A 13,316-nucleotide genomic window follows, 5' to 3' on the forward strand; every position below is an offset into this window, starting at 1 on the left:
TTCGGCAGTCACACGTCCTCAGATACGTGCGCGACTTCAAAGAGCGGCCACTTTGACAGCGAACTACTTGTGTAAACAGGGTCTCAGCATTTCACCAGAAAAATGCGCACTAGTAGCATTTACTCGGAAACCGATGACGCCTTATGTCATCTCAATCAATGGGCGGACCATTTCCTATGTCCGAAACCACAGATTCCTTGGCGTCATTATTGACCGAGACCTCTGTTGGAGCCCACACGTGGCCTACATGAAACGGCGCCTGACAGCTACTTCCCAGTTGTTCAAATACTTGGCAGGGAAGACGTGGGGGATGTCAGTAGACGCAATGCTTAAACTCTACAGAGCTCTCTTTCTCGGTTTTTTAAGATACAGTCTACCTGTACTGAACAACACCTGCAAGACAAATATTCGTGTTCTGCAGGCAGTACAAGCTCAAGCACTCAGAGTCTGCCTTGGTTTGCCCAGATGTACGTCAACAGAGGCGACTCTTGCGATTGCTCGGGACCATCCAATGCGAACTCACATTACGGTGGAAGCCCTGAGAACGCACATCAGACATTTTGCACGTGCCCCCTATCACCACCTTGCAGCACTACCTTCAGACAGGCACCAATCATCATTCTCTAAAATTATCAACAAGTACAACGACAAACTTCCCTCTGGCTTCACCGCTGCATCTAAACCATCGATACCCCCTTGGTGTCTTCTCAGCCCCACAGTACATCTCAGTGTACCAGGAATCGGAAAAAAGTCAGAACTGTCGTCGCCTGTCCTCAAACAACTGTCTCTGCTTCTTCTGCACGAGAGGTACGCGGACAGTGAACACATTTATACTGATGGTTCCACAAACATCCAGTGTTCGTCCGGTGCTGTGGTTGTCCCAGCAAAAGCTATTACCATCAGCTTTAGGACTGACCACCCGACAACATCGACATCTGCTGAACTAGCTGCTCTTCGCGCTGCACTCCGTTTCGTCAGTCGGGAGCCACCTCGACAATGGTCCATCTTCAGCGACTCAAAGGCAGCCCTACAATCTGTACTATCAGCTCTGCGTCGCGGGCCATTCGAACAGCTCGTATTCGATATTAGATGCCTACTCCATACATCACAGGAGAAAGGACACCACGTGACGTTTCAGTGGCTGCCAAGTCACTGCGGCGTCACTGGAAACGAAGACGCCGATAATGCCGCTCGGGCAGCTCTTGAAGACGCACAAGAAGAGGCCATACCGCTTTCACGATCCGACGCAGCTAGCAGACTTCGAGTGCTTGCACAGGAGATCACGCTCTCTTTATGGTGCACACCAAACAGCCAGACCAACCAGAGCAACCATCAATACCACCTGCCCTCTTTGATGCATCTCTATATGCCAACTGGACTCCGCCGAAGCGAGGCGACTCTGCTTTATCGCTTATGGTTAGGAGTGGCTTTCACGAAATCTTACTCATTCCGCATTGGAATGGCCGACAACGCTTTCTGCAATGCCTGTCTTTGCGAGGAGACGCTGCAACACATTCTGTGCGACTGTCCTGAATATAATGTTCAGCGACAGTCCCTGGCATCCCTTCTCGCGCACCTTGACACTAGACCATTGTCCCTCGACACGATTTTCACATGCCGCCGACAGAAGACATCGCAGGTGAAGGCGACAAAGGGACTACTTCGGTTTTTGAAAGAGACTGGATTGGACAAGCGGCTGTGAGAGTGATGTCACGTACCATGCCAGATTGATGGACTCCAACGGACGATGTGTGTGTGCTGTGCTATGTGCTCTCTCTCCCTCTCCCCCTTCCCCATCTTTAATCTCCCCCATCCCTCTCCCATGTGTAGGGTAGCAAACCGGTTAAGCTAAACTGGTTAACCTCCCTGCCTTTCCTTCTCCACTTTTTCCTTCCTTCCTTCCTTTAGGAGCTTAGCTAACGTTAACTGGGACACCCTGTATAAGGGGAGTGGAAGAGTGGGAAGAATTCAGATAACATTTTTGTTTTTCTTTTGTTCAGTTTAAGCGTAGCTCTGTTTATTGCTGCAGAACGAACATGTTCTTTTCGAACTATGGTGTCTGTTAGGATAAGTGACCGAAAGCTGCAAACAAGAAGACAAACGTTTGATGCATGGCGTTTGTGGTGTGATCGGTAGCATGTATAGTTGCTTGTTCGTGACGTGTGTCCCAACAGAATAGTTAAATTCAAATTGTTTAATTTCGGGTGTTTGTAAAACACTTCGGAGAGAAATCTGTGTTCTCGATAATCCACCAGCATGCTTCTTTGGTTTGGTAGTTTCATAATTTATGCCAGCAAAGAAAATGACCCTAGCTGTTACGCGAACCTCAGTATCTCCTGGTGTTAACAGCACAAAACGTAGAAAGGACACAACACGAGCAGACGACAGTTTCTCGACGTACTTCATTGTCTTAAAGCGCCAAGAAGAATGAAACCTTAATCAATCTGAAGAGATGATAACACATTGTTCACGCTCTTCTAGAACATTGTAAGGACTAGCTCCAATGTCTTATACGCCGAACGAAAGCAAACGTTTGCTCTACCTCAACACTAGTCCCGTACAAGCTAGCTCGCTCCGAAAAGCTTCCGCGCCAGCACAAACGCTTAACATAATCGAGCATGAAAGCGCAAGAAAGAATGAAAATAACATCCTTCGTGTCGCGCGGATCATTACGCCACACCAACTTGCTAGCAGTGGCGTCTTGTAACATAGTAGCATTGCAAAAAAAGCAAAGCAGCGCCATAAATACAGAAGCAATCAGTCCTATAGGCTCAGTGCTTGCACCTAGGAGCAGCCACTTCAGTACTTTTCACCAAGAAGGAAAGCAAAGAAACTGAAACGACGGCTCATCGTCACTCGCAATTCAAGAAACTTACGTGGCTCGCATGTCCAATGATGATGAAGATGTATAGAGTTTTGTGGTGCAAGGGCCAGTCGTGGGAAAAGAGCACCAAGCAATGGGCATGTGCCATAGCCGGAAAGGCCAACATTATTACACTTATATTTAGTCTTATTTGTTAGCCCATAGAATCGAGAGTCTGCGCGAACAGAGGTATTTCGTTGATGTGTAGCCACTCACTGTAAAAAAAGTATGCTGCTATGGTGAACCTGGGCTGCAGTCGCCCTCTCGAACAAATCAACGAAAACCAAAGCGACCTGATGGCAGTCATTGATAACGTGTTTGTCTTTGCGTGTATTTACATACAGCATTCGGAAAAGAAACACGGAATACTACTTGCGCGGTCAAGCGAACTCTCCTTAACGCTAGACCATGGCATCTTTCGCACAGTTTAGCACGAATTAGGCAGTGACCCGAGGTCAGATTATGTCGATGTCGATTATGTCCATGGGCTCGCTTCAAATCTCAGTGAGTTATAGCCGTGTCTGCTCTAAGCAACACATCACTGCCGAATACTTCTTTAGTTCTCGGCACCAGCATTATCAACAACTGTGGTGTTTGAAATGTATCAGGGCTCCTACTAACAAGTAGGAAGGTATGAGAACAGGTTGACTGAGCGCTGGAAAAAATCATTCGTACCATGTGCGGAATGAAAGGAAAGACGACTGACAGACACATACTAAAAAACTATGGCAAGCCAAGTTCCGCTGCTTTGGTATCCAATGCACCTCACTTGAAGGACTCGAAACTGTAGCCTGCAGTTTTAAAAGGTGCGTGCCATAACTAGTAAAAGTGCTGTAACTTCGCAACAGATTTTAAAGTTCTCTTTGCCCTCGGAGCTGCGCGCCGATTTCTAAATCGGCCCACATAATTAAATGTTATCTCTTTTGAGCCACGATATCATCGTATCATTAAAAACCTGACTGCACGTTGGAGTCACCTGGTATAGGGAACTTGAAGGAAGCAAGTAGCTTATTGAGGCCGAAATTGAAATATTATAGTGATGAGATCGGAGGAGACATTTTAATCACACTTATTCTTCAGAACTTTTGCGTAAAGAATGCTATTGTAGTTACCACATGGACTAAATGTGCCTTTGGTTTCTTTTAATGCTATTGTCATGAATTTAGACATGTGAGGTAGCAAAGAAGATTACTGTCTGTAAGAGATGAAAGCTTCAAGTGACGAACGCACCAGCCTTAAACTACGGCAATTGCTGGACATGATCTCATTCCGTATTTTTCATTCTGCGCAGGAAAAGTTCCTTCCTTTCTGTTATGCGACCAAGACTGCAATTTGCACAGGAAAAAATGCCCAGATATTTTTTAACTCTACAGCGTGTTTTATAGCCCGGCTTTTGCATAGGTTATAAGACTTGCTTAACCACTACGTGGGTCCTATACTAAGTTTAAAGACCCTGGTTTTCTTCTATGTCTTTGGGGCTTCTAAGATAGTTTCGAGTTTCAAATAAATTCACAGCCTCAGGAAACAACCACACTGTTTGTTGGGGGCCGTAAATGCGGAGCCTGTCGTGGTAAGTCTCCGCTCTAGGCAACCTCTGACCTAAGTTCTTCCGTAGGGACACCGCTGTTTGGAGGGAAGCGTTTTCATTTGCATACATGGCACCACGACTCCAGAAACGAGTGCGGTCGTTGTCACCAAAAAGAAAGCTTTTCCAAGTGGCATTTAGGCTTCTTTAGAGTGAGCCGTCTATCTGCCGTACGGTGCAGTGGCGCCCGCGCATCACTGACAAGAAGGCCTACAGGTTCAATGCTCTTGTAAACAAGCTCCAAAGCTTGTAGTACCAAATTATGCACAGCTGGCATCGTCAGCGTTTTCTAAACGAAAAAAAAAAAAAGACTTCGCTCACTGATTTACGTAAACGAATGATAAAACTCGTGGACGACAACAACAACAACGCACTGTGCAACAACAGACTTATTTTCGTAAGCTTTACTTAAAAGCTTAGATATATACATTGAGAAGACCGTGAAGTTTACGGGCGAATAGAACATTGGCAGAAAGCGATATAAAAAAAAAACATAGGATGAACTTACGAATCTGCTGTATTTGTAGATATAACCCACAGGGCTGCAGCTGCACATTTTGATTCCAGCTCTTGGTGCAGCATCTATTTTAGTTAGAAAACTACAGATTATGCATACACAGGAATATACGGGGGTCCTGAACCTTTAGACCTGCTTACAGGTTACTCTGGACACGGCAGCGCTATGCAAATGTAGCTTATATAACTTAGCGCGGGCCAGCCACACTTTTCTTGACAATGTTCTCCTTGCGCGAAAACAACATGTATGGCTGATCGAGGTGATCTTAGCCGTGTGACTAAGGGTCTTTACAAGCGGTTAGTGGAGACCTAAGGGAATAATTTGCGCGATAGCATTCTGCATGTAAACAAATTGAGCTGATTCAACGCACATGTTCGAATCTATGTGAAGCGAATCTTTAGTCAAGCCATCTGCATTAGGTTCCATACGACTAACGTTCGCTTTTATGTTACGCAGGGCGTAATCATGCGATGTTTACGTTTATTCGCCAAAATGTTCATAACTTTAATTTCACACTTTTTTGTATTGTTGCAGTAGAACGCTCAAAATCAACGCCGAAATAAAAAAATATTAACAGCTATAAACAGCAAGTCAGGCAGATACACAGCTTGAGATACACACAGAGTGATTTCACGAACACGAGTTCAAAGTGTAACACTGGTCAAGAGAACACAAGCTCAGATATATCCTGCTGCATTGAAGGACTCTGGGCCTCTTTTGCCACAGTGGCACATGCGTATTTTGGAGCATGGGCCACGAATGCGAGCACACCCAGTGGCACATACCGAATTGCTAAATCAAAGAAAATAAAGTAAGTCAAATAATCGCTTGAACGAAATGCGCTGTTCTATTAAAAAGAATACTAAGCCTATTTATTCGCACATTTCCACAGCAGACGACCCGTGTGGTGGCATAGCGGCATATCAGCCGAAATGATATGTTCAGGCTTCAAGCTTTATCTTTTCTTTTTATCACGCAGAAGAAAGGTCCACTCACTGGCGTTAATCTGTCGGTCATTATACGTGGCTTATGTAGGCGTGTCTGCTAATACTTTCATCCGACGCATATGTAAGCTTCGCATGCAGATGCCCAAATATGTACACCAGCATACAGAACAATTCGGCAACACGTCACAGCAGCAGCCACGAGAAACTCGGGAGGGTAGGCGAAAAGAGAGGTTGGCTTTTTAAGAACAGCCATATACTTCTGTGCATTCCGCATCGATATGTAGCGTCTGCTTTCGCAACAGTTTGAATTCGTCATAGCAGCGCGCAAAGAAACAGCATCACAAAGAGAGAATGACAGGACAACTGCTGTGTTGTTTTGTGTCGATTTCTGTAACGTTACTTATTGCCCGTTGCTATCATGAATAAGTTGTATTATGCCCGGCCTACCATCCTTCAAGTTCTGAATTTTTCTCTTTCAGAAATTTCTAGCCGGCGAAACCTTTTAGTTCGTGTACCAAAGCTGGATTCTAGCTCTGGCTGTAAGAACAGATAAACAATGAATCGTCTGATAGTCAAGAACAGATATTCGGAAAAATAATTAACGAGAATGCTCCGTTTCTGCTGGCTACCCTCAGGTGCGTCAACCACTCTAGCCAAAGCAACGAGGGAACCAGCGTACCGTGACATTACGACACAGTCGTTTCCTGAGTGCCGAAACCGAAAGTGGTTCTTAGCACTAAGTATCATTATAGTAAACCATTTTGGCCAATCTAATGTTTTCCCAGTGTTTAGAAGGTTTGTACTTTAATTCAAGGCATGCCAAGTCGGAAATGTCATGTCACCGACTGCTTTTTCAACCTCGGCTCCCCACTTAAGTTTGCCTTTTTGACATCTAAATTGTATGCGAACAGTTTCACAGCACGGAGAGCTCTGTTCGCCTCAACTAGGCAGGCGCCCATTAGCTTCCTTGTATTACAAGTTACATGGAAACCATATGAAAGAACCGGTGCTAGAAGCGTAAGCCAAGGCACAGTTACACTTCGCGTCTTGAAAGTGTAGTGTACTTAATACAGGCTTCGCGCGGACGTTTAACCATACTGACCAGTGGCGTTCACTTCACCAGGCAACAGGTCCGGGCAGGCTGCGCGGGCCGTGGCTCCGAGAGGCGTCGGTGGCCAGCACTGCCAACCGTCGAATCGCCAGTCGCACGATGCTGCCGGTTCGAGATGAGAGCAACAGCAGAGGGCAAGTTATATATGCATGGAATTAGACGCTGCAACTGCTTCCATCTCGACCACGAACACGCCACTCCAATGTATGGCATCGCGCGCACAGCGTTATAGCATTGCGTTTGTGTCTACTTACTAAAGGCTATCACTATGCCAGCTTATGCCCATCGAGTATAACATGCCGGCCTCTCACAGGTTACACATCTTTGTCTCAATTTTTTGCGGATTACAAGGAGATCTGTTTCCGCAGCACAATACACTAAACATTTTCTGGCATCTTTTCTCTTCGATTTGAAATGCACAAGCCGGAGCGTTTGTATGGATCGAGCTACGTAAGAAGTTTGTTAGGCACTGAAAGCGTTTACAGCGGAACATGCAGGCCTACTCAGTACAATGCACCCAAAATGAACCACACACTCACGTGATGTGAAAGCACGCCAAAAAAGAAAAAAAAAAGAAAAAGAACAATGTCTCTCGTGGAAATGCAGCGAGTTACGTTGCACATGTCCTTCTTTCACTCAATTGCATTCGCAGAATTCTTTAGGCAAGCGAACATCTAAATGATAATGGTTGTTAATGCCGAAGGTAAACTTCAGCAACGTACTTTTTTACAGGAGGCGCAGAAACCTTCGCCTGTACGCTTGTGAGGTTTATTGCTCCTCAAAAATTACGTCGCCCCTTCATGGTGAGCGCACTACTTCTTTTTTGGCGTGGATGTACTACTGCGCTCTATACAGCAAGCTGATCAAGATCGAATGCAAGCACGGTCTCTAGCAATATCTGCAGCTTGTGAGATCAGTGTGGGACACCTTTAGTTTTGTTTCACATTGTTGCATTAATTCTCAGTGACAGTGATGAGTTATTCTACAGAGCTCCAAGTGTTCTTCTACAACTGCATTATGCTTTCTCATGCTCAAGTGGAACAAGCGAGCAAACGCGCACGGCTTCGAAGGCGCGCATATTTCTTCCATGCAAAAACAACCGCGTAATTTACAATAATGAAAAGTAGTGCGCGCGCGTGGGCATACGAGCGATTGTTTGAAAACTATAGCATATCCACTTTGGTTGTAGCGACCACCCGTGTTCTCGACTAACTGCTGTTGAACGCATTCTCACCAGTGTCGTTGTCGCCAGCGTCAAACAGGGCCCGTTGCTCACACTCACGCAGTGCCTTCAGCTGGGCAAAGACGCGTTCGGTGCGGGAGCCGTGTGCACTAGAACTGAACCACGGCAGCAGGCATGCTGACAGGAGCTACCGTGGCACAGGTGAGAGAACAAATGAGAAATGTATGCCTCGTTATCATTGAATTTGAGCAATATGATGAAGTAATTAAATAAAAGAGACCACAGTATTTCTCTTCAGTTCTATACCCAAATGTAGGGTATAAAACAGTAAAAAAATAACAGGAGGCCCCACGTAAGTTGTGGTAACCCAAAATAATTGAAGTTAATAATAACCGCCGCATTCTTATCGCACAAATTATTCACAAGACCATAGAACAGTACTAGCTTGTGTGTGGTCATGGTTATTACGGTGCCCAGGGCGGAAAGATTCATTTTGTCCATATGTGCTTTCCTTGCGTGTCTGTGACTTTTCGTCGCTTTAGTTTGTGCCGTACACAAAGAAAGAAAAATCAGAAGAAATTACTTATTTTCCTGTCAAAGCTTTGTAGAAATTGAGCCCTCTATAAACTGAACGCTCTACGATGGAGCTAAAGAAAACTGCGGCTTGAAATATAGGTGAAGTGTATAAGGGTACGAATGATTCCACAGCGCATAGATGGACTACAGGAACCACACATTCACGCAATGTTTTCATGCCACAACCAAGCATAACGTCGTGATGCAATGTTATACAGTTGTGTTGTTAAACGAATGCATCATGCCACGCACTTCACATTTATTAGGAGACTAATGCAGTGATATGAAGCAATCCAGTGCCACGATAAAAATTAATTAGGCTCATTGCACTAAACGAACTGGATCTCTTTGACATTGAACGACAGTTCTTACTCTTCTGTTATTATTGCGCACATTATAATAATAGACAGATGGGCACCACCTTGCAAAAATGTTCAAACCTCCGTGAAACGGAGAATTTGGTCTTACCAGTGTGACGGGCACCCGGTAGCCTCCACTCATAGTGACAGACTGGGCTGTTTAACCTGTGAAAGAGAAGTGAAGATGAGAGGCAAGAAAGCACGGGATAGTGTTGTGGTACTTTCGGAAAAGATCGTAGTTGTGGTCATACTAACCTTATAACAGCTCATTATTTCATTTGTTTAATCATTGCACTTACTTATGCCTTGTTTATTAACCTTCGTTAAATCTATTATAACGAGAAACTGACCTATACAACAGCGGTTTCGCATGATCTAGCTAGTTAATTACATGGAATGAAGCAATTACGAGACATGTAGTTCAACAGAAATATACTTAAAAAGGCAACTTGTAAAACACGCTAAAATTGCGTTATGTCGAAAGCGACCTTCTGCAAGATTGTGCAACCGCGTTTCTCGAACATCTTGTTTGATCTACGCAACAATCCTGTGCACGTAGTCCACATGGTACACTTATTCCCACAATCGAAGAAAAAGTGCTACAGGGAGACACGACTGTGCGGTACCTTCTTTTTCTCCCGTCTTCAGTGGAGGAATACGTCGTCATCTTAAACGTAACTAGAAGTAAGAGCCCCCTAATTTAGTTTGAGCAGTTTAGATGCGTGGTGAGGCACAACGTTCCTGATAATCTCTGCTGCTTTCATTATGGACCATGATTCTTCGCTACGGTGGTTACAAGCAGGCATATACCTTGAGGATGCAGAATCGAGTAACATAGTTTACGACGCCTGGTCTGCCTCAAAACGTTTTCGAGAGTGCCATGGACAGTGCTAATGCGGGAGGTACGACATTTATATACATTCAACTTAAAAGTAAAACTTCCTTAAATCTCACACGAACAACATTGGACTACGTGATTGCTTCCAATTATCTTGTTTCACGAAACACAAGAGAGTGCAGCTCACCGCTCGAAATTTGGTCCACAGTAAGGTTTCTCACTGACCCTTTGTTTCATTAACAAAGGGCTCTCCCATTAATTACCTGCAAGTACGGTCTCGTTAACGCAAGCTCTTCGCAAAAAAAAAAAAAAGAAAAAAAAAAAAAACATTCGGTTGATCTCATCCCCGCAGAATTCACAATTTTTTTAACACCAGCAAGGGTTACACAGAACCAACTGCGTGTGTGCGACCGCGCCTGAGCGGGCCTTGAAAGCTATCGGGCTAAGCAGGCCCAAGATCATGCGACCGACAGGTCAGTGAGAAAAGAAGCAAGGCTCACCACAAGGGTACGGGAAAGTAAAAATGAACTTCCTCCAAAAATATTACTTTTCGTTTATTTCATTCAACTCCTCAGTCCCTAACCTGTAAAATTCCTCACTAATAATTCGACTGGTCTAATGCCAGTAGCGATGTTAATGCCAGTAGCGATGCCCGCGACTGCACAGGAAGTGCCTCGAGCGGCATTTGAGGGTTTTTTCGCAGAAGCTCGGAAAAACACTTTTATGCAGCACTTATTGAGCAACAGAAAGTTGCAGCATCGGGTGTTTTTCATGTCGCTTTACAATTTTCTCATTGACACTTCACATCTAATTATAATATTTGAGAAGTTGATTAATTTATCACAATTACTTATCTAATAAGGCGGAAGTAAAAAATAATTTGAGTATCTCCAAGCGACGGCAAGCAACATTACCTTGGTTCTGTTCAGTTACGTGGCATTCGCATATTTTTAAACTCTGGTTAAAGTTAGCTGGGACACCCTGTATATGTATAGACAAGATGTGTTTTGAGGAAGCTCTTCGCGTCATCAGCGAGGAAGCCTTATCCAGGGCTTGCTGTCTCCTCAGAATGACATAAACAAAGCCAGTGTCTTCACGGCATCAAATAAGCCTGTGCGTGTCTTCCTGGGATAAAGCACAGGCAAAAAGAAAAGAAAAAAAAAACGTAAAAGAATTTACAGGCAGTTCGCTGCTCCTGCTTGTGTGCCTGTACTCCTCCCGAAGCGTGGTGGTCCACTTTATCGATCCACAGCCATCCGAGCGACGCGCATACAAGATTGATTCGCTGCTTCCGGCCTAATCCGTATGCTCGAGATGACGCATCATGTCAGCTGCCGTACCGCGCACCCTACAAAGCCCCTTCGCCATCTGAGTACCTGCCTGAACGCTGGTGAACCCTACCCGGAAGCGGAGCGGCCCTTTTCAGATTTAGGATGCCAACGGCGTCGCGAAAAAAATTCCCCACGCACGGCGGCGTCAGCTTCGATGCTTGTAAAGAACGAAAGAAATTGCCGTTCACTGGGTGCGCCACGCTGGTGCCACCACAGTCTCAGGAAAACTGCGCCTCTGCATCTTCTATGTTGAAGCGATACAGTGGCGTCGACTAAGAGATATTTATTTTCTTTGTTGAGCACAGTGCGCAACAGATTGCAGCTTTCCTTGAAAGTGAAAACCCTTGGATGGCGCAGCTGTGCAGTAGTTGTATAGCTTGTGCATTTCGAAATTGATATATGGTGTCCTATGAAGTAAAACTATTCCAATATCAGTTTTCATTCTGATCACGTGGCGTCAAATTTGCATAACCACCGACGCAAGCATTAGGCGGTACTAAAAACCTTTGTTTGAAGAGACTAATCAAACGCTCTCCTAGTTTATAGGAGGTCACTTTGGTTTGCTTTCGAAGTGACTGACATTGCCGACATTGAGCGTTTTTTTAAAATCTAATTTGCTGACAAGAGGCAAGAAGCCGGCGGAAATGGAGAGGGTGTCGGTGGACCGAGGTACCGCAGTGAAGGTAGATAGCCGAATGTGGAGGGTGGTGCCGGCGTCTGTGATTGGTCGGCTTCCGCTTGCTTATCTTGCGGGGGCGGGTCTAAATTGCGGTGGTGTGCAGCTGAAGGTTAGAACTGCTGTTAAAACGGATCCTCAGCAAAAAAAAAAAAAAAAAAAAAAAAATTGGCAGAGCGAAATCGTATAGCTCCTAAACGGTCTCGATAACGTTGCACTACCACGCAATATTTTTTATTATACGCAAATAAATCTATGCTAGCCGGCAACTCCGAGCAGCCAGTGCCAGAGCGATCGGCGCTAGCCATCTTCTATTCCTTCTGGAACGGGGCAGTCTGTGGCTGTTAAAAAAAAAACAGTTTTGTTCTGCATAATATTGCACATTTAACGCGTGCACGTCACTTTGACGTGGTGAGTTCTCGCGGTTTTGTGACGTCGCGTGACAGACAGGCCAAACGGGCGCAGCCCGAAATCTTCTGACCAATCGCAGTGGGCTAATGCCGAAATAAGCGTCGAATGAAAATTTTTATTTTTGTTCGCTCTATTTACGCATAAACGTATGCACGTCATATAAGATGGGGAGTTTTCATGGTTTTCCTGACATCCCTTGACAGACAGTCCAAGTGGGGGTGGCCCGGCAATTTTTTCACCAATTGCGGAGGGCTGATTTCCGAATTAGAATAGAAGAAGCTTGTAGCAGCTTTGCGTGTTGGTTCCCTGATTGTTCGCAGCATTTGTGAAAGCTGTGATGAGTGATGATGCTCCTTTTCGCATATAGGACGATGATAATCTTTTCTGGCACAATACGCTCGGACTTTTCATTGTTATCATCATCATCATCATAATTGCAATCATCATCATCATCCTGTTTAATGACCACAGCAAGATGAAGGGCATTTTTTTGCGCTTGGCTTGACATGCGGCATAACGTCATAATGGAGCTAAATATAAGCATGCAGGTCCGTTTCATAGAGATACTGCAACGATGACATAAAATGTGTTGACCATAGTTCACCTTTCATAGTCTTAAGCTTGATCACTGTTCAATTTTACACTTTTCACCACACTTTCGCCAATTGTCTTTTTCCCAGGGCACGTCCAAACACTTCTAGCAATCTGCGATCACCCCTGTCTGGCGCCAGCTGACTTCACCCAAATGCCTTCTATTTTTTAATTTCATCGCACTACCTTTACTTTACATCCTAAGTGGTCGGTAGCGTCCTTGACATCCTAAGAGCTCCACCCACAAAACCGCACCGCAGTTACCCTGTGTGACTACGGTCTGTGAAACGTTTCCCGAGAGGTGCATTTATTGAAATAGTCTGACATT

General features: G+C 44.9%; 1 protein-coding gene across 4 annotated transcripts in view; it reads right to left on the reverse strand.

Moving 5' to 3' along the window:
* The window catches only part of LOC126540366 (calcitonin gene-related peptide type 1 receptor-like), a 143,443-nt gene that overhangs the window by 22,508 nt on the left and 107,619 nt on the right, over nucleotides 1-13,316 (reverse strand). For all 4 annotated transcript variants that reach the window (XM_050187166.3, XM_050187167.3, XM_050187165.3 and 1 more), the window contains exons 3-5: nucleotides 9,251-9,306; nucleotides 8,258-8,393; nucleotides 7,015-7,125 (exon numbers count right to left, since the gene is read on the reverse strand). In XM_050187166.3, coding sequence (XP_050043123.1) covers nucleotides 7,015-7,125; nucleotides 8,258-8,393; nucleotides 9,251-9,283 — 280 coding nt within the window. In that variant the 5' untranslated portion in view covers nucleotides 9,284-9,306. The remainder of the gene's footprint in view (nucleotides 1-7,014; nucleotides 7,126-8,257; nucleotides 8,394-9,250; nucleotides 9,307-13,316) is intronic.

This window comes from Dermacentor andersoni, chromosome 2, assembly GCF_023375885.2.
Source record: "Dermacentor andersoni chromosome 2, qqDerAnde1_hic_scaffold, whole genome shotgun sequence".
NCBI classification, from domain to species: Eukaryota; Metazoa; Arthropoda; class Arachnida; order Ixodida; family Ixodidae; genus Dermacentor; species Dermacentor andersoni.